Below are 26,773 nucleotides of genomic sequence, written 5' to 3' on the forward strand. Positions count from 1 at the left end.
ATTTTAAAATTGTGCGTTTTGTAGCCAGCAGCACGTCACTTCAGCTTTAACTCGGCAGGGACTATGCAGGGACACCCTGGGGTGAAAGCTCATAATGCCTAGGTCTCATTAGGCTATTTCTTGAAGCATCTGCCTTAGTGCACTTCTGATTTACAACTAACACTTTCCCCCATCAACAATGAAATCACCTCTCAGATTCAGTTGGGAAAGAATATAGGCAAAGCATTCTTGTGGATACTGGTGTGTTCTGTATACTTTAAACTGTACTGCCACCCCCACTGCCCATTAGAGTATGCAGACTTTCATTCAATCTTCCTGCAACTTTTCTAGGAGATGGGTGTGGGTGGGAAGGCTTCTTAAGGAAGCTTGCCTATTATGACTGTATCTAAGCTTGAAACTTGGACAGAAGTCTGAAGAAAATGTTTACATCTTATCTATTAGGCATATGGCAGAAAAATCTCAAAATTAACATGCCATCAGTTTATCACTATAAAATAGTAACAGTTACCTTGATGATAGAGTCACTAGAGTAAATATTTAACAACAAAGGTCTCTCCTGAGATAAGTAAGCATGCATATCTTGTTAATTTTTCTTCAGCAACCCAGTGGTTCTTAAACTGTGGCTCGTGGTGCTTACCCAGCTGGTCCATGACAGCATGACAAAAACAACTGAAGACAAGCAAAGACTTTTACAACAAACAACAAGGCTTAAAACTCAGTTCCTTCTGAACTTCAATGCAGCTGCACTGAACACAAGACCAGCACATAAGACTGCAAGTTCTTTAGTGATTTGTTGTTGTTGTTGTTGTTGTTGTTGTTGTTGTTGTTGTTTTAAAGTCATGCCAGGTAAACCTGTAGTCCAGTGTCCATTATTTCTGAATGCTTTTAATGCAATATAGAAAGCAGAAATTAGCCAGTTTTAAACTTGAGGGTATGATCTGGGACTCAGCTACATTTGTACAGATAAAGCGCTTTATATGCATTATAACATTATGACACTATATGGTGCTGTGGAGTCCCGTTTTTCGCCAACAGAACTTCCCTCTATGAAGTTTACAAAACATTTAACTGAATCACTTCTTTGATGTGTCGAGATCCAGCCCCGGTCAGTGTGGCTTTTTTATTCATAACATTTTACAGGTGAGAGAGAATTCAAATGCTGGCTTTAAAGTGAGTCTCGCTGAACACAGTTTCACTTATTTCTGAGCAGAATTGCATTGGATTGTTCTACATAAAACCTACAGCTGAGGTCTTTTTTAGCTTCTTCATTAAAAGAGACTTTAACCGGAAGATAACAACTGCAGGCATAATGGATAGACTGGACTCCAGCTATGCACAGAACCTTTGTGTGTTCCATCCATAGAACCTTTATATAATGGAAATTTCAGTGAAAGTCCAGACTTAACCTTAGCACATATTACAGTAACGGGACTGAGGTTTTTCCACAGCACATGAGAAACTACTCACACAAAAATATTGCTGTCTTGAGCCCAATGATCAGACACGGTTCAAATAATTCTTTATGAGAAACTAAATGAATGCAAAAAATCCACCTTAAAAGGCTTTCACATTCTCAATTTTTTTTTTTTGCAGGTCCTTTATTTCAAATATAAAGCAGCCTGACTGAACAGTTCTCAGTGAACAACATTCATGGAAGCAACCTTATTCCAAAATGGAATTGCTCATTTTAATAATGCTACATATTGCCTCGATGTCCTTAGGATTCGAAGATTAGAGCTTATTTGTTTACTCACTTAATTTTTCAAGTCACTGTTCCTTCCAACTCTACAATTCTATGATTCTTTTCACTGCTTGGTAACGCCACAAAACAACTTTACTCACTACGTAAATGGAAACTGAGTTTCAGTGGGAGTCACCCGCTAACATCTAACAAACGCCTACAGCACTTACTGCCCCTGGCCAGGAAACTTTTCCAGCCAATAGATCCCCGCATTCTTACCAAGCTTGATCAGACATTGCATTACATATCCTGAAAGAAGCAAGCTTCTTCTCATAAAGGAAATTATTTTTCAATATAAGTGGAGCTCTGACCGCTAGTGTCTTCACATAGAATGTGCTGTGAACTCACTGGTCGTACTTGACATACAAGCAGAACAACAGACAGCGCAAACATGCCCTTAGTATCTGTGATTTCTTTCGCCTTGAGTTGTTGGGACATCTCATTGCTATTCCTGTTCATCATCGTATTTTAAATATTTCAAAATAATAAAGCAGTTCCTTGAGGTGTGTACTGCAGACCCTTTGACTGCTGAAAAGGCATGCTGTTTCCAGTTTAAAGCTGCACTCTTATTATGTGCATATACTTGGGAGAAAGCCCCATTGAACACCATGGTCCCTAATTCCAGTGGGCTGAAAGATTTAGAATTTATCTTGAAAAAATGGGTCACTTCTTCAGCATGTAGTAGAAACTTCTAAGAAACTTCAGTTTTCAGTATTTTGTTTTAAACATTATCTCTGAACCACTTGATCTGAATTCATGTATTCTTGGACCCATGATCCAATGAAGGTAAGGTAAAGGTAAAGGACCCTTGGATGGTTAAGTCCAGTCGAATCCAACTATGGGATGTGACGCTCATCTCCACTTTCAGGCTGAGGGAGCTGGCATTTGTCCGCAGACAGCTGGTCATGTGGCCAGCATGACTAAATTGGTTTCTGGTGCAACAGGACACTGTGACGGAAGCAAGAGCACACAGAAGCACAGTTTACCTTACCACTGCAGTACAGTGGTACCTTGGTTCCCAAACATAATCCATTCCGGAAGTCTGTTCCAAAACCAAAGCATTCTAAAACAAAGACATGCTTTCCCATAGAAAGTAATGCAAAATGGAATTATCCATTCCAGACTTTTAAAAACAACCCCTAAAACAGCAATTTAACATGAATTGTACTATCTAATGAGACCATTGATCCATAAAATAAAAGCAATAATCAATGTACTGTACTATAAAATAAATAAGACAGTATTGTAGATGATTAAAACAAAACAAAACAAAAATTTCTTACATGCGCTGACGATAGTCATTGTTTGGATGGGGCTTTTATCCATTTCTGCAGTCACTCAATCAATCAATCAATCAATCAATCAATCAGTAGCTGAACTGGGTTCCACACAGTCACAAAAACAAGTCACAAAAACGAAGTCATAAGCCACAGTCGCAAGTCAGTCCCATAAAATGAAGAACAAGTCACAGTCAATAAAATGAAAAATCCACACAAACAAACACACACAAAAATAGCAAAAACAAAAGTTCCAAATATCACCTCTGTGTTGTGTGGGTGCTCAGTCCTAAACAGCCAACAGACTCAACAGAAAGCCTCTGATTAGCAGCGGGGGACTCAATTTACAAACGGAACACACTCAACAGGAAGCGGAACATATTCAGCTTACAAGGCAAAGTTCACAAACCTTTCTTAGGCATTTCACTAAGGAAATCACCATGGCCCTGAGTGAAGCAAAGACATTTTTTTAAAATGGAATACAATCAACTACTTAACACAATCACTAAATAACCATCTGAGGAGCGAATAAAGTGGCAACTACTAATAGATCCTTTTGTGATTTTGAGGGGGGGGAGGGAGACACCTTATGAAAGAACATGCATTCCATCCTAGGTCTCAATTACCAGTTTAACTTTTCATTACCCGCAGAAACATGAAGTAATTTTAATAACTGTAACTAAAACTGACTTCGTTTTATGTCTTAGCTGAAAAGCCTCAAGCAGCCCAGCAGCACTAGATCAAAACAGTGGAGGAGAAGAAAGGAAGACATCTGCTGAGTCATTGGCACCACTGCAGGACTCTGCAAAGATCCTGGCAAAGTCTGGGTCTTGCCTTGTGAGTTTGTTTTTGCCAAGGTTGTGGCATGTCTGGTAAGATACTGACTGAAGCAGTTTTGCAGCAGGCCAGTATTATATGTATCCATCACAGATCAAAGAAAAAAAACCCCCAACGGCAGCTCCAAGCAGCCCTGTGATCAGTATGATATATTCATGGCCATAAGTATTCTGCACAGAGCTTTACAAATCTTAGTAAATGCTAGAATTTTGCATATGGGTCATATTTCATTTTGCAGGGGACATATATCGGATCCTCAAAGAGCATTTGTTATTCTGTGAAAAATGGGAAGGAGAAAATGACGCTTCTGAAATGCACCTCTTGAAGGAAATATAACCCTCTCAGGAGTCCACTGCTTTTGACTCATTCTTAAAGCTCAGCATTTCTCGTCCCCACTCTTCAGTCAATCATCAGTTCAAGAGCTTTCCCATTTATATCAGTCTTGAAGTTACATTACTCAGTCCTCACAGTAAGTAATAATTTTGTTCCAGCAAGCAACACACCAGACCCCTGGTCTGAGCCAGCAATTCCCAAATTGTGAGCCAGCAAAACAAGCTTCATTTGAAACACCCATGGCTTTTGTCAATGAGTTTTTGAAAGGAGCCATCGCCAGGGATTCAGAGACAGAAGGGACATCATGCAGAGCATGCTTTCCATGCAGTAGGTTCCAAGTTAAATCCCTGGCATATACTTAAAAAGGAATGGGTGGCAGATAATGGGAAATACATCTTGAGACTTTGGACAGCCACTACTATTAGTCAGAGCAGACAGAACTCGCCTAGATGGACCAATAATTTAACTCAGTGTTAAGCTAGCTTCATACATAGTTGAGTGTCCAGATGACATCTATTCTGTTTTGGTCAGACCTTACCTGGAGGGCTGTGTCCAGTTCTAGGCACTGCAGTGTAGGAAAGTTATATTGACAATCTGGAACTCGTCCAGATGAAAGGCCTGGAGACAAAGACCTATGAGTAAAGATTGAAGGAATTCATTATGTTTTGCCTGAAGGAAGAGACCGTTAAGAGGCAATAGGACAGCCTTGAAGGCAATGGAAAAAAAATTGTTTTCTGTTGTTGTAGAGCTTAAGACCTGAACCAAAGGGTTCAAATTACAGGAAAGTGGGTTTCTAGTAAACATTAGGAATAAACTATTGATGATAACAAGCTGTTCAATGGTGGAAGAGACTGCCTGCCATATAATATGGTGGCCTCTCCATTGTTAGAAGCTTTTAAGCAGAAGCTAGCCAGCCACTTGCCAGGGATGCTGTAACAGCAGATTTCCTATATCAGCCAGAGGCACCTTCCAACTCTGTGATTCTAAGTGAGACAAACATAAGCCTCAAAGCATCCAGCCACTCAGTGGCTGCCTTTGAGCTCTAAAATTTCAGTAGCACCTGTGTGTTGATAAAATTTTGTGCCTCCTGCCTCTGCATGCTTTGTTCTAAAGCATTGTTTTGGTGTCTTCTGCAGCGTGGCACCCAGTGCAGCCACACTGATCATACCACCCCAAAACTGCCTCTGAGCCAGTGAGGGGCATGTTTGCTGCAACTCTGCATGACTTGCTTGCCTTCTTCCAATCAGCTTTTGCTGGAGAGGCATGGACTACAGCCATGACACTGAATGATATGTGATTGGATTAACAAACATTCCTGGTGGTGAGAATTAACAAAGTGCTGTGTCCTCAGAGGAAGTTGCCTGCTGGGTGTCTGCTCTGGGCTTGCCTTGTCATTCATGCTTAGAAAGAGGACTAGCATCCAAACCACAGGAATTGGACTCGAACAAGGGTAGAATAATTCTTATTCTATCCCACCCTAAAAATAAACCTTTTCAGGTGGAAAAGCATGAGGCATGTCTCAAATTTTTAATTCAGGATATGTGTGTATGTGTCTCTTCAAATTGCAAACCTGCAGTGTCGTATTTGAGTCTGTTATGATGGTATCCTTTCAGGAGACAGATTTTCATCGACAGAAAATAATTTGACATTTCAAAAGAAGCTTGTTCTATTAGATTTCAAAAATGTTTGTTATGCCTATAATAAACACTTTTGGGTTGTATTCAAATAACTTTTGCTCAGAGTGGAACCTTTAAAATTAATGTCTGCGATGAACTTAAGCCCATTAATTTCAATGGGTCTCCTCTGAGTAAATGTTAGTTGTAGACAACTCTTTGTTAAATAAATAAATAAGACAAAATTTACACACCACTTGATTGTGATAAAGCCTCTTAAGTGGTGTGCAAGAAACCTGCCCTTGAAAATGCTTTGCAGAAACTTCTTGCCAGACCTTGCTTATGGGACAAGGTGGAGGTTTTCATAGCAATAGAATCTGTTAGTTGATCATCTGCATCTGAGCCCCCTTTTGTGTGGACTAAACACCACAGGTGAGTGGTGGCATCGTGGTAATAGACTCCATACCTTGCACAGGTCACTCTACATTATAATGGAAGTGCATGGGGGGGGTAGAGCCTAGTATCATAATCCCATTGCCCCTCCATATGTGTTCATTCTATAATGCAGAATCTACATTTTTGACTGCCAAAATAGTCATCTGAGCTGTCCTCACTATCCAAGATAAGGCAGGTGGCAATTGGGGAGAAGCCTTCACAGATGTGGCACCCTGTTTTTGGAATGTTCTCTCTAGGGAGGGCCATCATTTTGGTCCTAGGCTAAAGCGTTTTTATTCTCCCAAGCTCCAGAGTAAAGCAGCCACCAAGACACTGAATCAGAGGCTGCAGAGTCACCAGCTAAGACGTCACACTGGGTTCCTGACTCTAAGTTGCTGGCTAGGAAGCCAGTAAAGCCAAAGCTGTCAAGGTAGGAGCACTCTGGACCAGATCCAAGAACACCAAGGTCCATAGTGCCAGATCTGGGACCTTCAGAAATGTCTTTCCCAGAGCCTGAGGAACTGGTCAAACAGTGCAGGTTACACACAAAGTAGGAGGCCAGCGAGCTCAGAAGAAATGCCTGTCTGCATGCCCAAAAGTTGGCCCTTTAAAAACTGCAGTTATCACAAAGAGGGCGGAGTCTAGGAGACTTTGCTGGAGCAAGTTGCTGCATCAGCTCTCAATGGTGCCGCAGGGCTGCTGCAATCTGCCTTGCCCCTTGGGCTTCTTTGTCAGACCAGAAGAGGACACAAATGACTCTTGGGGTCCCTTCCAGCTTTACAGTTCTAGGAGTCTATGATAAACAATTACTCATTGCCACAAAGGTGAGTCGAGGCAAGCCTTGGGCATGCATACTCCCCATTCCAGTAGGGTTGGAAAGAGGCGTTTAGAACACTTAGACTAATGTAAGACTAAACTGTGGTTAACTGTGAGGCTTCAGATCACCTTGCAGCCATATCAGAAGAAAGTAGAGATGACAATGTACAAACCCAAGGCTTACAAACACACACACACACACACACACACACACACACACTGCTTATCACTGCCTCCTACTGTAGCCTAAGAAAGATCTGTTGTGCTTTATTCACTATGATTTACCTGTTGCTTTGCTCTGCTGTTTTACTGATTGTATGTGATTGAATTTATTGTACTTTTTTCTTTCTCCAATGGTGACCTGCACTGGGAATACTTGTGCTGGTCCCCAGGCATGGTCTGAGGCACATGATTCAGCCACCTGCTGCAGCTATATATAAATGGAGGTCTGGCCAGTGCCTAGATGACAGATATAGTGGTACCTTGGTTTACGAACTTAATCCGTTCCGGAAGTCTGTTCTTAAACCAAAGCCGTTCTTAAACCGAGGTGTACTTTCCCTAATGAGGCCTCCCACCGCCGGTGCCCTTCCACCATTCAGCTTCCATTTGTAGACCAAGGTAAAGTTTGCTAACCAGTACACTACGAACCAAATAGTTCGTAAACAAGTCTGTTCTTAAACGGAGTTACCACTCTACTTGAGAAGTGGTGAGTTCCATCGTGTATGAAAGGTGGTATACAAATCTACTAAATAAACAAATGGTGTGGGGTACAAAATTAACACGTAATATGTGAAATAAGACTGCATGTGGCTTTCTGCAGCACAGTTGTGCTTACCTCTGCCTTGCATGCATCCTCCAACTTTTTCTTGCTCACCTGAGAAATCATACTGTGCTAGGAATCATCAGTAAAGAGCAGGATTCTCTCCTCTATGGCAACTTTGCAAAAATGAACAGTATGCTTATGTAAATCCTGGCCATTGTCCCAAAGGCTATGATCATGCAGTGTATGCACACCTGGCTCTTTCCATAAGCTGCTATGGGAGCCTCATTCCCCCAGAATTGTGTGTCCACTGTAAGTACAGTATGCACAACCACTGACATTGATACAAAGTGACACATACAAATATCCAGATGGGTAAACTGTTGTTCACGCAGCCATGAAATTTCATAAAGGTGTTTAAAATATTCACTACTGTTCTCATATCCAAAAGCATAGCCATAAGCCTGCTGACATTTCATGGTTTGTTAATAGAGAACACTTTAAATATAGAAAGGTACACATTACACATTAAAGGCTACACAGAGTCATGCATGAAGTAGATGGCACTCCATAAATGCAAGAAGCTTTTAATGGCTCATACACTAAAACGAAATATTTAAGATTATATGAAAGTTCAAAATGTTGCTCGAGAAACAAAAGATAAAGCACTGAACTCACAAACAGATGTCTCAATCAAGCCCCCCGCCCCTCAAAAAACCCCTACAAAACCTAAGGGAAACCAAGAATTTCCAAATTAAGCAGACATGGTAATTTCAGAATAAAGCGAATGAGAAAATAATCCAGAAGGATAGGTAATATGTGAGTTTAAAAGTACTATGCATCTTACATCCTGTTCATAGTGCACCGCTGGCACATAAACAACAGTGTGTCCATTCATATTTTTCTGTGAGAAACAAGAATTGAGAATATACAGATGTACAGTGTGGTTGGAGGCACATTTACAGAGCAATCTGACATTTTAAATTTCTTGACTTTTGCATGCAAGCCATGCAAGGTTCCCCCCGCCCTATAATCCCCCAAACCCTGAACAGCTTTCAAACATATTTAAAATCAGCTTTCACTTTTTTAAAAATGAGAGGGAAAGACATTTTCTCAAAGTTCTTCTGGATGAAAATCTCAACAAGGGTAAGGACAGGGTAAAACACATTTCCTAGACATCACAAACATATTGGTTGGGTACCAGGTAGCCTCCACAGTTTAGAAGCAGAAGTCCTTGTGTCAATTACAACTGCAAAGTGAAAACCAATACAGTGATACCTTGGGTTACAGATGCTTCAGGTTACAAACTCCACTAACCCAGAAATAGTACCTTGGGTTAAGAACTTTGCTTCAGGATGAGAACAGAAATTGTGCTCCGGTGGCGCGGCAGCAGCAGAAGGCCCCATTAAGTGGTGCCTCAGGTTAGGAAGAATTTCAGGTTAAGAACGGACCTCCGGAATGAATTAAGTTCTTAACCCGAGGTACCACTGTACTGGCAGTGTGATCCTCTGCACATCTACCCAGAAGTCCTGTGTGTGGATAGCAATGCAGTCTCACAGCTTACAGCCCTTGCTCTTTGAATGGTCATTACAGGAACTGAGGACTAAACTACAAGTAAGGCTAGGGGAGCTGCATCAGGACCAGTCTATGAGGAGGTTTAATTAAAAAAAAAACCTCTTTAACCCATACACCAGATCCTGAAAAAATATCCTCCCCCATGCCACTACAAGCCCTAGGAGTGAAACATCCCCTGGCACCCAATGTCTAGAGCAAGGATAGTCCACATGGAGCCCTACAGATGTTGCTGGACTCCAACTCTCATCAGCCTCAGTCAGCATGACCAATGGTTGGGATTTATAGGAACGTAGTCCCAAACAATATCTAGAAGGCATCTCATGGGCCACTCCTGACTTTGAGCATTATAAAAACAGAAACTGAGGAAGTCTTTTCTCTGGGTAAGTTCCCCAAGTTCAATCGGTCAATTTTGAGGATTACAGAAGGACAACTCAACTAAGCCAAAGTAAGCATAACAGAAATAATAGCATATTGTTTTCCTGTTTTCCCCTGCCTCCATTCCTCCCCCTTTCATTTGTTCTCTCCCTTTTCTCTATTTATAGATCAAAAGCCCTTGGAGAAGGGACCTGTCAAAGCTGCTCATTGTAAAGCACTCTGTACATAGATGGTGCTACAGTTTTATGGTATTTGGTTTAAGTGTGGTTATTTGTTCTACATTATCAGTGGAAGTGGTCTACAAACACAAACAAATAAATGAATCCAGTGTACCTTACTAATCTGGCTGCACTACGGGTTACACATTGTGTACATTGTGTGTACATATTTCAGCTGCTATACTGGAGTAAAGAACAAACTAGAACCTTCTCACGAAATGCAAGTGTGCAACTGTGTGCTTATGAATATGTTTTCTTTAATGTTCGAGAAGAAACATGTGGAGGTACAAAACCCATATTTAGGGAAGTGCCTTTTATTAGGCCAACCCAACTGCCCTAATTTTGGGTTTTTTAAAACAATGGGACACCACAACAATTTTTACTTTTTCATGTGAAGTTACAGTGCCCAGAGTCCTACAAGAAGAATAACAGTTTTCAGAGGAGAAGAGATAGCAAAATGAACTTCTAAAGTTCAAATACTTCTTAGAAGAGAATGCTGTGGAGCTCAGAACTAGATACATATGGTAAAGGGTCACTAGCCCATTGTGTTCATTTTCACCAGTTATTGGCACTAAAACGACAGCTCACTGGTGCTTAACACCACAGCGGTCATTTGTCTGTGTAGCTGCCATAGCTTGGCAATTAGTTAATTTTAAAAAACCCTTTGCATCATGCTCCTTGCTCAAAATTAACCCACATCTTACAGTATTCATTCCTTGGAGCAAATTCTTTTACATTCCATCAGTTCCAACATACTCCAATAACCTTCTCCTTATAATTCCAACTGTTTCCCATCAAATCAAATCTCCTCTGCAGTTTACAAAGCTGCCTTTGCAGTTGTTTCATAGCTTTCAGCATAGCTTTCGCTCACTTTTTCCACAATCTTCCCATTCAGGGAAGAACAGCCTTGCTGGATCAAGCCATTGGCCCATCTAGTCCACTATCCTGTTTTCACAGTGGCCAACCAGTTGGCTGTGGGAAGCCAGCAACCAGGAAGTGAGCGCAACGATTCTTCTCCACTCCTGCAGTTTCCAGCAACTGGCATTTGGAAGCATCCTGCTTCCAACCAGAGCATTGTACCTTCCTTACACTTTAGCACTTTCATTTCTTTACAGTCTCTCATTTATAGCTGCACCCACTTTAGCTTTGCCACCTGTTCAATTATATCCAATTCCATGGAACTTTCTTCTCAGCACCACATGCACTCCCTATTGGAGAACACTTCTCCAATAGTTTCACAATGGTGGGTTGCATCTCAGGGATGGGCATTTGCAACCCTAGACAGCTCCCACCTATCTACTATAATAGTGCAAGGACTGTACTTGTGAAATGTCATCTAACTATCATGTCACTGTTGAAAACTTCAAAGATATGCCGTGCTTCTGTCATCCTGCAATGAGCACTATCGTTCAACCTCTAGATTTTATTATTCTGTAGTAAAACCCCAGTCATTAAGAGGGGGTCTTTTCAGAGATTCCATTTATTGGCATTCTAATTCTGCTTTCTAGACTGTCGTTCTGCAACAGAATATTTCCCTGATCTTTTTTATACCAGAGTTTAGATCCTATTCTGGGCATTAAGACACGAGCTTATACACATTCACTGGGGACTAAGTCCCAGTGAACCTAAGAGGCCTTTGGAGTAAACCTGCATAGGATTGGACTGTAAATTACCTCAGCACAGCTGGCATCTTACTCATGCTCTAAGGCACTTCTCTTCAACCTACCCCTTCGGCATCTTGCCGCCAATCTAAGGTGCAACGTCACCATATTCTAACTTCTTCTTTTTTTTAAAAGTAAATGAACTCTCTTGTTGTTAAGAAAAATAGACCTTGCTTATACTGTCAAGGAGGCAGACACAAGAGAAAGGAGGAGGAAAAAGTTAGGAAAGCAGAACAGAGACGTAAAACACATTTCAAAGTATTCTTATAATGCATGCTGGGATTAAAGTCAAGCCCTGGTTGTGAAAAAGGTCACCTGAGGTTTCCTCCTCTTGTTTTTTCTGCCTGTGTCAATTTTCTTTTGTACATTATTTTGTGAGCCTTAAAAAGCAGCTGAAAATACTTTAAAATAAATAAGACGACTTTACAACAAAAAAAACCCTCTTCCTTTAAGCATTCTATTAATTCCACTAAGCACCACTATCATTCTCTCTGGCCCACATACCGCTTGTTTCCTTTCCTTTGCCTCTCTTACATGGCCTTAAGGTCAAATCTTGTCATTTTCAGTGGTCACTCCCAGCCGCCCCCTTGGCTTTCTTCTGGCGTCTAACTTTCCGCTACTCCTGTTACCCCCACCCACAAGGCTTCGAGTTCTTCTCCACCAACTTTCCGCGGCACATATCAAAGTCGCTCTAACTTTTTTCTGCCAGCACCGTGTCCATCTGTGGTTCACCGGAGCCACAGCGCCAAATACCATTTTTTTTTTAGTAATCCGATCTATATTCCTCACCAAGACAACCGATACGCTCCTAAACACCCGAGTCTTAAGCCTGTTTCAACGGTGAATTCGGAAGGAGAAAACTTTGCAGAAACATTCAAGAAGCTTTTTTTAAAAAAGTCAGCTTAAGCAACAAGATGTAACCAAATGGACCCAAGGCAGCAAAAGTGCCCGCGTCTTCTCCCCCCCCCCACCCCGACGTAGATGACCCCAGACGCTCCTACGAGAAACGTGCGCCCCTATCTAGATCTATGCCGCCTGCTCTAGGTAGACCGATGATGGAGTAAGGTGCCAGTTACCGGAGAGGCCGAGCCGTTTTTGCAGAGCGGTCCCCTGAAGATCCCTTTAATGCCCCGGTAGTGCCCGTTGCTGAGATGCCTGGAGCTGATGACCAGGTAGCACGCCATGCGGGTCCGGGCGGGGTTGAGAACGGGGCAGTGGGTCAGCCCGCTAGCAGACGCCGGATCTGGAGGGGGGCGCGTGGCGGAAGCGGACGGGGTCCTCTGCAGCAGCAGCAGCGAGAGCCGCCCAGCGCCGCCGCTCCTCCTGCCCTCGGCGGGAGCAGAACCCCTCAAGGCGCAGCAGCCGCTACCCGCCCGCCCCCGGTCTCTCGCTCATCCAGCGCCCGGGTTCTCGCAGCCAACAGCAGGCTGTGTCGAAGGAAGCAGCGGCGGCGGCAACAGCAGGAGCAGCAGCCCGAGCGCACTGTAGGGAGCCGGGGAGCCAGTCCACATGCTGCTCCTCTGGGTAGCTCCGCCAAAGAAGAGACGGGGAAAAGATGGAAAGAGCGAGCGCGCAACTTGGCGGGAGGATGGGAGGCGCCGCCGCCGCGCTTCCTCCCCACCCACCACCCCCTTTCTGGACTCGCTCCTCCGCGCTCGCTCTCTTCAGAGCAGGTTCCTATGGAGGCACGAACAGCCAGAGGGGAGGCTCTCGGAAGCAGCAGCAGCAGCGGCTCCCCATCGCTTTTCCTGGCGCCGCGGCGAGGGATGGAGAGATGAGTCCCCGCCGGCACCACAAAGTCCCTCGCACGCCGCTCGCTGCAGGCTGTGCCAAAGCCAGCCAGGGACTCCCGCCGCCTCACCTTTTAGCGCGCGCGAGCTGGCGTGGGAGAGAGCCGCGGGGGGGGGCAGGGAGGAGGGGACGGAGGGCGCGCGCCAAGCAGCGCTTGATCCTCCTCTGTCCCAATAATGGCCGCCCAGTGGGAATTTGGAAAGGGGCAGCAGGTGGAGGTCGACGGTCCCGCGTTTTTCCTCCTCCTTCTCCTCCTCCCTCCCTCCCTCTCGAGAGAGCGGAGGGGAAAGCAGTCAGGCATTCGCCTCAGTGGAGGAGGCGGGAATCGCTCAGACGTGAAGGGAACCCCTGGCAGCATTCACCCCCAAAACACACACACACGCCTTGGGCAGCTCAGGGTCTAGGAAGGAGAGTCACATCCTGCGCCGCTCCACTTCCTCAAGCCTCTTCTTGCCGTCCCTAAATTAATTGAGGCGGCGTTGTTTTCCTTGGAGGCTGGGGGGCTTTGAAACGCTCCATGTCCACGTCAAAAAGACGGAGCAGCTGTCCTAAGCGGAACGAGATGGAATCCCGCATCTCCCCCAAGACACGCGCGCGGCCCCGCCGCCTGACAATCGCTCCGCTTCTCGTTCCTCCGTTTTCCTCTCACGGGGCCGCCCTCACCATCCCGCGAAAGGCGCCGCCAAGAACTCCCCTTGAATTAGCTTCCCTGCCTCGTCAAGGAGCTTTGCCTCCCGCGTTTCCCTTCAGCTCCGGGCTGAAGGCGCGAAATGCCGGCGCCAGAATAAGGCCCGAGATCGGAAAGGATTCGTGGCAGAAAGAGGCGGGAACGGAAAGGATGGCAAATGCTGGCTGGAACTTCCAACTCTTGCTTCGCGCTATAAAACCTCGCTTCGCTTCGTTTAAAAATAAGTTAACAAGCGCATCACAGGGTGTTTTGGGGGGGGGGGCAGAGAGGGAACTCAACTCTTATGGCAGCCCTCTTCGTCCAGGGATAGTTTGTGCCAAAAGCTAAAACCTGTGGGACACTTGTATTATCACATGCCCTCTCCACATTTTTCCTCACAACAACTAGGTTAGGCCGAGTGGTAGGGACTGACTCCAGGTTAGCCAGGGAGCATCATGGCTGATTTCAGGAGGGCCAAGGTGGCCCCGTGACCGTGGGTGCCTGGAGCTGCGGGTGTCATGTGGTGGCACCGAAATTTGTGGGGAATTTCTTGGGTGCTCAGGCACCCAGGGCCCCAGAGAGTTGGCAGCTATGGGTGATTTGAACCTGAAGCTCCCTGAAGTCTGACTCATTATTACACCTGGCTGGTTTTCAAATGCAGGTTGTAACCTACAAACAGCATAAAGAGCCCTGCTGGACCAGACCAAAGGCCTATCTGATCCAACATCCTGTTTACCTCCTCAGAGGCCACCCAGGTGCTGCGTGGCCCACAACCAAAACTTGAGTACAGGAGCCCCTCACTGTCATTCCCCGGCAAGGGGCATTCAGAGGCATCCTTGGGACCGGGCTTTTTGAGGGAGCACTTCCTACCACATGGGCCTGCCCAAACACTTCCTTCTTCATCAGTGATTCTCCTCTGGACTGCCATCTGAAGTTAGGCAGATGGAAATAGGCAGAACTTTTTCTTGAGCATGGTGTCCCGCATATGGAATGCCCTCCCCAGAGAAGTTTACCTGGTGCTATTTTTGATGTGTTTTGGGCAATAGGCAAAGACTCCCACTTTTGGCCAGGTATTCCAGCACATTTTATAGTTTGGTTGTTGGAGTTTTGAATTTTTATTTTATGGCTTCTGGATTTTACTGTTTTTAGTGAAATCAGCATCTGCAATGTTGCATTATTCTTTTATTCTTTTGTTTTCATGACTCAAAATTGTACACCGTCTCAGGACTTTTATACTAGGGGATGGTTTATAAATTCACCAACTGTTGCTGAAGTTAATCAGGCCCTGACATTGTACACATTCTTTCATATGCTAAAACCTTTTTTTTTTTAACAGACTTTCTCAGAAGGGAAAGTTGACCCAGACTACAGGCAGTACCTCATTTCTCTTTTGAGAACTGCTTTATTGCTTTTTAACCTGTGGTTATTTTTATTGTTGTATACACCACTATGAAAGTTTGTAATGTTTAATAGCCCATAAACATTCAAAATAAACAAATAACCATGCAATCCTGCACATGTCTATTCTGAAACAAGTTCCATTTAATTCAGTGGGGCTTATTCCCAGTTAAGTAGGCATAGGATTGCAGCCTAAATAAACTGAACACCTTTCCCTCATCCCTGAGTAGGTCAGATGCTGGGGGGAAATCTCTGGAGAGCTGCTTCTACTCAGAATACAGTTAAATGGAGTAATAGTCTAGCTGCATAATTTCATAAGGAAAACCCTCCTGGCATTTCTAGACAGACCTGAGCCCAATTTTTATTTCTAGAAGTATTTTTATTTCTGTTCTGCAATCTTTGCTAACCACAAGCCCAAGACAAACCAAATAGAAAGAGCCGAGGAGTAATTCATTTCCCAACACTGTGCAAAACATTTTCCACCAATATTTTCTTCCACATGAGTATGAGTAGAAATAAAGCAGAATCTCTAATAATGAAAGGGAAACTTTAAAAATTAGAGGATTTCAGGGATAATCAAGTTCTCAAATAAAATAAAATATCAATTTTTTACTTGTAATGATCATCACATCCACTACCCCCCCCACACACACACCTAATTTCTGGAAGGTAGGTAGGTGCCTGCATATAAGGAGCAATTTACAAGCTAAATAACTGACACAGTTTTGCAAGCATGAAATGCTTCCAACATTAAAGCAGTTGAAAACAGGTTGCTATTTTTCTCCTCTGCAGGGTATACACACCATCAATCTCATTTAGCTTGATATGCAAACTCAGCTTCCTTTCTTCAATACACAAGCAATGTCTCTGCAGCCCTAGTGTAAATACTGCATATATTCAGCTAATTTGGTTAAAGCCCCCACACAGTCTCAGCAATTAACTGGAGGCAACCCATTCTCCCAGATGTGTCTATATAATTATGAAACTACCACCATAAACAAAAATTGCACAGGAACACATCCTTTAACAATCAGAATTAAGCTAAAGTGTGGCTGTACTGTTAGGCCCCCATAACTCCAAACTCCAAACAATTCAAAGTGTTGGTGCTGACCTTCAAAGCCCTAAACAGCCTTGGCCCAGCATACCTGAAGGAGTGTCTCCACTCCCATCGTTCTGCCCGGACACTGAGGGCCGGCTCCAGGGGCCTTCTGGCGGTTCCCTCACTGTGAGATGTGAGGTTACAGGGAACCAGGCAGAGGGCCTTCTTGGTGGTGGTGCCCACCCTGTGGAACGCCTTCCCATCAGATGTCAAGGAAATAAACAACTATCTGACTTTTGGAAGACATCTGAAGCAGCCTTGTTTAGGGAAGTTTTTAATGTTTGGTGTTTTATTCTGTTTTTAATCTGTTGGGAGCTGCCCAGAGGGGCTGGGGAAACCCAGCCAGATGGGTGGGGTATAAATAAATTATTATTATTATTACTACTACTACTCCAAAGTATTTAAAAAGAAAGATAATGCTATTTATGCCCTTTGGCTTTAATTTGAGACACACATATCATTCCGGTCATAATCTGTGCCAAAAGTAGCTCACTTACCTCCTGCCTAGAAATATAATTATGGTGAAACTTTTAAGTTCAAAGAAGATGAAATGCTTTGTGGAATTATACATGTTACCAGTACCATACATGTAACCTGCCTACTTTTTCCACTGACCTGAATGCTTGAGATGCAAAACTTAAAAGCCCATCCACAACTGCATACTTGCCATTCATAAGTACTCATTCTCTCAGAATTATGGTGGTAGGGTTTTAAACATTTTGAAAAATACATACTGTGCATACATCCACCAAGAACTTTGATGCTGCATGTCCTAAGGTATTCATGGGAAACCTTGATGTAGGATTGATATGTAGCTGAGAGAATGAAAGATCAGAAGCAAACTTCTCTGTTTACTTAAAGATAGCAATCTTTAAAGATATCAAAAGTGCTATGATTGAATTGGTGTATTTGTTCAAAACCAGACTGCAATTTATTTTTTAAAAGGAAAAGGTTCGGACTATTAAGACCCTTAATTATTACCTTTTCATTTTCCTCTTAATGTAAAGTGGGCATGGTTGATTACCTTTTCAAACTAACACTGGAACAATACTAATAATTCATGCTAAGCATGCCTTGTTCAGTTTTCAGTTTGGGCTCATGTGCAAAAGAGAGAGAGGAAGAATACTGGATATTGTAAGCTATTTTAGCAAGGAGCAGAGTTGATTAAGGCAAGAATGGAAGATACAGATGGGAAGCCAATTCTGCATAGGGAACTCTGCTCCTGACCTCAGAAAAGCCTCCTGTGGCAATGACCTCACGGGTTATTTATGCAGGGGTGATGTGCATTGATACAAATTGAATCTGTGTGATATGCACTGCACACACATGCCCCTTATCAGAAGATGTTGGAAGTTCAGGTGGAGCATATTAGAACTGTTTTGACTAATCAGGAATAGTGCTAGTATGAGGTTGCCTATCTTGTTTTGAAGGAACTGTCTTTTAAACTGTCGTTTCCCCTCTTCATCTTGTGAAGAACTGCAGTAACTATGCAATGTTGATATAACTTGATTTATTAAACCTTTAACTGGCAATAGGCCCAATCCATCAAAAACTTCTTTGCAAGGACCACTAACCTGATTAGAGCTGCACAAGGACTTTTTGTTGTGGGAAGTGATCCATACATTAAAAAAAAATCTAAACTTAAATCTATGGATAATAGATAACGCTTTTGTTGAGCAAAGTCTCTTTATACAACATATTTTACTGTACAGTGGCCTAATGGTTTCACAGAATGGCAGTATGGAGAGAGGGAGAAAAAGAAAGAAAGAAAGAAAGAAAGAAAGAAAGAAAGAAAGAAAGAAAGAAAGAAAATATATTGCCACTACTTGGTCTTATTTTTTTATCTCTGTAGGGATCAACTGAAATTTGAACACTAAGATAAATTAGGCCATTTTATAACCCAGTAATCTCCAGGGAGCAAGATAATATTGCAAGCAGCTTGATCATATACAGATGCTGGGGTACAAGCAGGATTACTTTTGTGTTGCAGTGGCTACAGTGGCGTTTGCATGCAAAGCAGCCGGGGCAAAGCCAGTTTACTAGGCTGATGTTGGTGCTCCAGAATAAGCTCCTTAGGATGGTAAGGACCATGGATAGCTCCTTCTCCCTTTTCTACCCTCCCTTTTCTTCCAAGCTTCTTGTAGCTCTCTAAAACCTTTAAGCATCTTCCCCAAAGCGGGGGCCAAACCATAATATTAGACTTTAACTACTATTTAGAATGTATTTGGGAGATGCCGTTATCAAAAAGGAGAAGGTGCTAGCTAGATGGACAAGCACAGAATAATTGTGACAGTATGTTAAGACAGTATGTTGATACTGTGGTCCTCCTGTACCTTTTTGTTTATCAAAGGCAACCTGTGATTATAATACCCGCAAAGCTCTCCAGCTATCAGTATCGTTGCAGGGAGCATTTCTTACACCGCCACACTTTCTTATCTAGTACATTTACTTTGAACCCATGCAGTGAAAGGTTAGGCATTAGAACAAGGGCTGGAGCAGAATAATCACTGCAAAAGACTCACTTGCTCAACTGTCCATTCAGTTTTAAAAAGGTTTTTATTACTGTTATGAATAGTACTTAGCATTTGTTATCATGAATTTACTCCATAAGCTAATTAATCCTCACAGTCTCTTGACGTGAATGTTATTATCTCCATATTACAAACCAAATGCTAAATCCTTATTCAGCTAAAATGTGTGCTGTAATATTAATGTCTGACTCCGTAACAAAAGATGGGAAAGCAGCAGAAGAGATGCTGAAAAGTGACCTAATTTTTTAAGGAAAAATCATCTCCTCATTTCCACTTAAGCTCGTGGTATCCAACAGAGAAACCACATGGTCACATGGTAGACTTTCCCCCAGCAACCCAGCCACCTTCACTGCTTTTATATAGAGGGTCACGAGACTTTGAGTACCTTTTATTTTCATTTCTTTTTAATTATTATTTAGAAAATGCATGAGACATCGTTCAGTGTAAGGTCCCAGTTAAAAAAGGGAGGGGCACAAGAAAGGTTTGCATTGTCCTTTCACCTTTCCAACAGTTATGGACCGTTTCTGCACATTTTGGTTACGGGGCTATATCTCCTGGCATTTCTGTAGCATCCAAGGGTACTGAAAATGTCAGAGAAAGAAGTGCTACACCCCTGGCAATTCCCATCATGTTTTTATTTACTCTACAGTTTCCATGCCCAATTAACATTTATTAACTTAACAGAATTCATTACTACAGATTACCACAGATGGTGATGGCTACTAGCTTAGACAGCTTTTAGACAATGGGTGGAGGAAATGGGAAAGAGCAGGTCTATCAATGTCCTTTTGGAACATTGGAAAGCACAGGAGCTACCCACGCTGGAAGAGTGGCATTCACAGCTGATGGACTACATGGAACTAGCTGAAATGACCGGCAGAATCCGAGATCTGGGAGAAGAAGCGGTGGAAGAGGACTGGAAAAAATTTAAGGATTATCTACAAAAACATTATAAGTTATATGAATGTTGAGAATCTGCCAAGTTTTCGGGAAAAACATGCTTCAGTATTGAGATTTGTAAATGGTGGAAATTAAGTTAGGACTTTGAAAAATATAAATTACAGATTATATAATTAAATGAAAGCACAAAAACACATAAAATAAGGTATCAATTTGCTGTTTATTTTTATTGTAAAGAAAGCAGGGGATGGAAGATGTGGGGAAGTCCAGTTGATTATGAAAACAGATCTGGAAAAGTGAATTTTTTTCCCTTCTTTTATAATCTCTTCTTTTTTCTGTAAAACTGCTTTTGTTGTGTTAATGATGATGTATTTTGACCTTGGAAAAAAAGCAAATAAAAAACTATTTAAAAAAAATATCAATGTCCTTTTGGCACTCATTCAGTGCTTCTTTTTTCAGGGGGTACTCAAAGGTATGCAGTACTGGGACCTCTTTTTTGTTGTTAAAAAGTATGGCACTACTTTCTTCTTCTTCTTTTTCTTCTTCTCCTCCTCCTCCTTCTTCTTCTCCTTCTACTCCTTCTTCTTCTTCTCTGGCGATCACTCGTAGCCGAGTAAGATTGTCTTCCATAAACACAGTTTTAACAATGAGTCCGTAAGTGACTGTGGAGGCCAGTTCTGGATCCACATGTCGTTCCACAGTGGGGACACTGTTTTCTGGGTGGGAGCTGATCACAGTGTGGATTTGCCAGGCGTGCCTTCCTCCTAGCACGTTTCTCCCTTGCGTCCTGAGTTCGAGTGTCTTCAAAGTGCATGACACCTTTGGTAAAGGCTGTTCTCCAACTGGAGTGCTCACAGGCCAGTGTTTCCCAGTTGTCAGTGTTTATACTACTTTTTTTTTTTTTAGATTTGCCTTGAGACAGTCTTTAAACCTCTTTTGTTGACCACCAGCATTAGGCTTTCCATTTTTAAGTTCAGAGTAGAGTAGTAGCTTTGGAAGACGATCATCAGGCATCTGCACAACATGACCAGTCCAATGAAGTTGATGTTGAAGAACCATTGCTTCAACACTGGTGATCTTTGCTTCTTCCAGTACACTGATATTAGTTCGCCTGTCTTCCCAAGTGATGTGTAAAATTTCTCGCAGACACCGTTGATGGACTCTTTCGAGGAGTTGGAGATGGCATTTATAAGAACACACACACACACACACACACACACACACGGACTGCTCATACCTAACTGAAAGTCTGAGGAGAAACCAGAGTCACCCTGGGAATGTGACCGAAGGGCATTATAGAAATAACCAATTAATTAACTGGGCATTTAAAAAGGGGACCGCAGAGCTGCTTACACTGCTTTGTGGTTAAGGTTATTTCAAACTCAATTGTCTTTCAGGAGGGAGGTTCTCTTTAGAAGGTCATGTTTAATGGGGGAAGCTGCCCCTTCTGTGTTTCAGGGACCTCCTGCTCACTTCAGCCTTGCAAAGTAACTCTGGAAGCTAAACTCCCAGTAGAGCAGACAGAGCTGAACCTGTTGACCCTGAGGAAGTTGCAGACGTGCCCTTTGTGGGCCAACATCTGCCTTGTCATCATGAGAGGCCCTTGATGTCTGCCTCAATGTCCTTCCCTGGTGGTACCACTGGCTTTGATCTCTCTTTAATGAAAGTGTTATATGTAGTAGAGCAGTACATCAAGTGCTGGAAAACACTGTTAGCCGCCTTGCCCAAGCTAGCTGCGCTGCCAACTCCACTACTTCAGTTTCAGAATGATGTGTCCTTCGGCTGGTTTCTTGAGACAGGACACTTTCATTTCTGGGACAGTGACAGTGCTGGGTAGGAGCATATGAACAAGTTTCTACGTGTAAGAACAGGAGGGAGACAGTGCAAGAAGACAGCTTACTTGTCTGCCTGCCTCCTTCCTTTCTCCGCAGCTCTTATGTTTCTGCATGCTAAAGAACTTGCAAACCAATAGGCTTCATAGACAAAATGACACATTTCTATTTAGTTTCACTTTTCTCAACCTTTCCATTCAGCTTCACTTTTCTTGAGCAAACCACTAGCACAGCAATAGGGAACCTTTTTTGGCCCAAGGAACATAATCCCTTCCAAGACATGAAAGATTATGGGCTATGGCCAAGTAGGGGAACCTCTGGCCCTAAAAGTGTTTATTGAATTACAACTCCAATCATTCATGACCATTGACCATGCTGGTTGAGGGTGCTGGAGCTTTCCAACAACATCTGGAAGACCACAGGTTCCCCAGATCTGGGCAGGTGCTCTTTCACTCTCCCTAATCTATCTCACATAGTTGTTGTGAAGAGGGAAACCATGTACACTGCCCCAATCCATGGAATATAGAATAAATGGCCCAACGGCACCTGACTGTAATAATAGATTAAAAATACATTAAAACATCAGTCATTAAAAACTTCCCTAAACATGTATCTAATATATTGGACCAGCAGCCATTATGGAGATGGACCCAGTGTCTGATCCACAGGGCTCCTTGGCTGAGCTCATCAATAGCCAACAAGCTCTAGTGCATTTCCATCTTTCGCTGTTGATTCATTTGGACCATTTCCCTTTTCAATATAGCATACTGAAATAATTCCAAATAACCTGAAGTTAAAACTGCTTACAGTCAGGGTTTCAATTAAATTTCCTAGATATCTAGGCTCTTATCTATCTGATCCCACAATCACCCAGTTGCCAACGTATATATTTTTATATACCTGGGGCATTGTGGGTATAATCGGGTTGTGCTATTTTGCCTTGTTACTTTGTAACTACAGTGATTGTGAAAATGATAATATACCCCCTGAATAGGAGTACCTTGGAGTGGCACAGCATGGTATTTAATGACATTTACAATACCAGCTTTCTGGGTCAGCTGCATTTGTTCAACTTACTGATGAAATTGTTATGCACCACCTTCCTATTTTTCCCTCTGTACTCTACAAATTTATTTAATGTCTCCCTGAATATGTGGATTATGTGCTTCTAGCCTGCCTGTCCTTATAGTGCAATCTGGAGAAAGAGTCCACATTAAACCAATTAGTTTAAAAGAATAATACAGTTCAGTCTGGAAAGGCATTATTTTGAAGAATCCTAGCTAGTATCATTTTGCTAGCTAAAACAGAATTTACCGTATTTTTTGCTCTATAAGACTCTCTTTTTCCCTCCTAAAAAGTAAGGGGAAATGTGTGTGCATCTTATGGAGCGAATGCAGGCTGCGCAGCTATCCCAGAAGCCAGAACAGCAAGAGGGATTGCTGCTTTCACTGCGCAGCGATCCCTCTTGCTGTTCTGGCTTCTGAGATTCAGATTTTTTTTTCTTGTTTTCCTCCTCCAAAAACTAGGTGCATCTTGTGGTCTGGTGCGTCTTATAGAGCAAAAAATACGGTAGCTAATACTTCTTTTTCACATCTCTATTCTCTATTCTCCCTCCCTCTTTCTTGCTACCACTTTTCTTTAGGACTCACTGCCTTCTGATGGCCACACTTCTCCCTATTTATAATTGGCCTCTTCTATAAACCTGTTGATCTCTACTCTACTCCTCTCCTTTTCCACTCTTGGGTCTCTTTCCCTGCTTATATGGCACAGAAGGGGAATCTGGGGCCATCCACATGTTGCTGGCCTGCAGCTCCCATCAAGCTCTAACCAGCATGGCCAATTGTCACAACAATTCTATGAGGTAGTTTAGGCTCAGAGACAGTGACTGCCGCAAGGTCTCCACACTTGTAATTACCCTACTGTTACGTTTCAGTTGATAGGTATAACAAGTGTTTACGGAGATGGTCCGAGATATAATAAGATATAATAAGGCAGATGTGGATAATGATCACTTTCTCGTTGTGACTAAAATAATAAAATCACACACGCACACTAAGCTTGAAATACCTAAATGTGACAGCAGCTACACCAAATGCTATAAATTTGGATTAAAAAGCAAGCAATATTACACCTTCCCAGAAAAATGACGACGAGTGAGCCAAAATCATATAAGGTGAATGAGGGAAATTCAAGCAGACAACAGATTTTTAAGGAGAGTGAAATAGGTGGAATATGGCCTTGTTCTGGGACTGCAAGAAGCAATATATTGTCTTAGAAAAAAAGCTTGGATAGATTTAAGATAATTAAAGTTCTTTTGCAAAAGAAAGTATCTTACACAGGAGAGGTTTTAGCTTGACAGCAATATTTCACTTGGTGTATTTCAGAACCCTGGAGCAAAGAAATGGGGGAGGGAGTGTTTTGTTTTGTTTTTTAAAGGATCCCTGCAGGAGAAGTCTTTGTACAATCAAAACCAGCATGATAAAGTTTTGTTTTCAGTGTGTCAGAGCTTTTCTGTCCGTGACAAAAAAAAAGCAAATAGTTGTTTTGGCCCTTAAAATTTCAGGCATTGCATGTGGGCACATCTGGACACACTTCTACTTGCCTCCAACTAGAGCAGGCATAGACAAACTCAGCTCTCCAAATGTTTTGGGACTACAGTTCCCATCATCCCTGACCACTGGTCCTGTTAGCTAGGGATCATGGGAGTTGTAGTCCCAAAACATCTGGAGGGCCAAGTTTGCCTATGCCTGAACAAGAGCATACCAACAAATTGTCAGGTTGCTGAGCTGGTGTGGCAGAGGCAAGGAAACGAAGCAAGGGTACTATCTGCTCTGCTGAGAAGCCGGATCCCTCAGGCTCCTTCCTCCATGAACTGTGATCTGGCAGCAGGCTATAGCAGAGGGGGAGAAGGAAAGCAGGGCCACTCCATCAGTTGGCTCCTCTTCTTCTTGAAGTGCTACTGTTCCAGCTGGTCACCTTGTCAGCTAAGAACTAGTGCCACATTTGCTTTTTCCCTCCTCCCTCCCAACCCCTTTTCCTTTTGTGCCATGTATTCTATATTGCAGAGCTTTCCAAACTGTGTGTCGTGACATGTTAGTGTGTCGGCTGCATTATCTAGCGCAAACGCTCCCCACTCTCCTCCTGGGGGTGGAAAATTTGCTCCAGTTTGCTAGTAAAGCTGAAATGTGTCGTGAAATGATGCATGTCTAAAAAGGGTGTCACCAACATGAAAAGTTTGGAAAGCTCTGCTATATTCTAAGGTCCACTGCAGGTATTGGCTTAATGTTGTTCTTTCTAAGTTGTGCCAAGAACTTTTTTTAACAGGACAGGTGGATGAAAAAAAATTGCTTCTAATAAACAAACAGCTCCATTTATTTTTTGGTAAAATATTCATTTTTGCCTGCTATGAAATATCTTTTTATAGTGTATTAATTTCTTTTAAAAATGCAATTTTATTCACTTATCATATACCAAAATGTATGATCTGATAGGATCATGAGGCTAGGATTGAAACCTTAGGTCAGCCTCCCCAACCTGGTGCCTTCAGATGTTGTGGGTTGTAACTCTCATTAGCCCAGCTGTGCTGACTGAGGAATGATGGGAATTGTAGTCTAAAGCATCTGCGGGGATGCCAGGTTGGAGAAGGCTACCTTAGACCCTCACAATAAGAGAGAGTATTGCTACTTCTAAGTGCCCAGCTCCTCACATTCTCCAGAGACTCGTCAGAGTTACCTAAATTCTTTGCAGGATCAAGATCTATGATAGCAGTTTGCCATATGATGAAGATGCCACACTATTGAGCAGCCTAAATAAAATAGATGTTTATTGTTGAATGTAAATTTCCCCCTTGCTTTTACCAATCATTTTGTGTTCTAATTATAACAATCTAAGTTGTAAACAACACATGCTGAGGTTTTGACAGTGAGCTTCTGATGAAGCGCAGAGTACAAATTTTAATTACACACAGTTCTAATACACTGCACATTGCAGCGGCTCTGTCATCTTTGAAATAGTAACAGAATAAAAAAGTTTTTTGAAATATGAGCATGAAGGTAATGAGATCAATAAATGTCATCTAGAAAAAGTAATCACAACTCAGGAGTCCCACTAACCTTTCTACAAATTCCAGAAATAACAGAGTAGCTTGGAATGAAGAATGGTATAGCAATGAGGAACAGATACAATTATAAGAGAAGAGAAAGCAAAAGAATATCAAAAACTATTCTGTGGGTTTTTGCTTTTTAATGTGTGCTTGTTAAAATAACTGATTTCTTTTCCTTTCTCTTCTGTAGCTCTTGCCTCTCCAGATTTATCTGTGCATTCAGATTGAGAGCAAAATAAAATCTATTCACATTTTCCCATTTGAGTAATCTGACTGTCAGGAAAAAAACTTTTTTTCATTCTTTGAAGAGAGGCAAAGAGAAATTGTTTTACTGCTGTTCTTCTGTGTCAGGAGGGGGGGGGGCTTTTAAAAAAGCTTGCAATATCATGAAGCCAAGAGTGGCCATATCCTATAGATCATTTCTGCCTTCTAGCATGAAAGCAGGATTCTCACATGATACTAGACTGCATAGCTAAGATCTCTCTCTTCCTCTTATTAACAGAGACCACTCTGTAGGTTTCCGACATCACAGTTTGTGGAGAAACGGAAAGGAGTCATCACCACCAGGAAGGAAGATAATTGTATGCTTCAGAATTGTTGCCACAGTAATGAAGGCCACAAAACAAGTAATTCCAAAACAGCACCTAGACTTCCTGCAGAAACATTTGGAGGCCCAGTGCCAACAATAAAAAAACCCCCAAAAACCCCACACAAGAAAACCAGCCACGTGTTGTCCCTAAAGACAATCTTATGGTCAGAAACAAGTGTTCTCAGAAAAAGAACAAGACACAGGTTCCATGCTCTATTATATT

At 42.5% G+C, this 26,773-nt stretch overlaps 1 protein-coding gene across 3 annotated transcripts in view; it reads right to left on the reverse strand.

The window, feature by feature from the left end:
• Window positions 1–26,773, reverse strand: part of ZNF804B (zinc finger protein 804B) — a gene marked incomplete at its 3' end in the record, with an annotated part of 315,429 nt that overhangs the window by 204,689 nt on the left and 83,967 nt on the right. Inside the window, exon 1 of one of the 3 annotated variants that reach the window (XM_082194118.1) lies at window positions 12,718–13,782. The exons of the other annotated variants lie outside the window; for them this stretch is intronic. Coding sequence (XP_082050244.1) covers window positions 12,718–12,825 — 108 coding nt within the window. The 5' untranslated portion in view covers window positions 12,826–13,782. Of the gene's footprint in view, window positions 1–12,717; window positions 13,783–26,773 lie in introns of those variants that run through there. 3 annotated transcript variants of the gene reach the window in all.

Source organism: Podarcis vaucheri (assembly GCF_965113315.1).
Source record: "Podarcis vaucheri genome assembly, chromosome: 12".
Taxonomy (NCBI): domain Eukaryota; kingdom Metazoa; phylum Chordata; class Lepidosauria; order Squamata; family Lacertidae; genus Podarcis; species Podarcis vaucheri.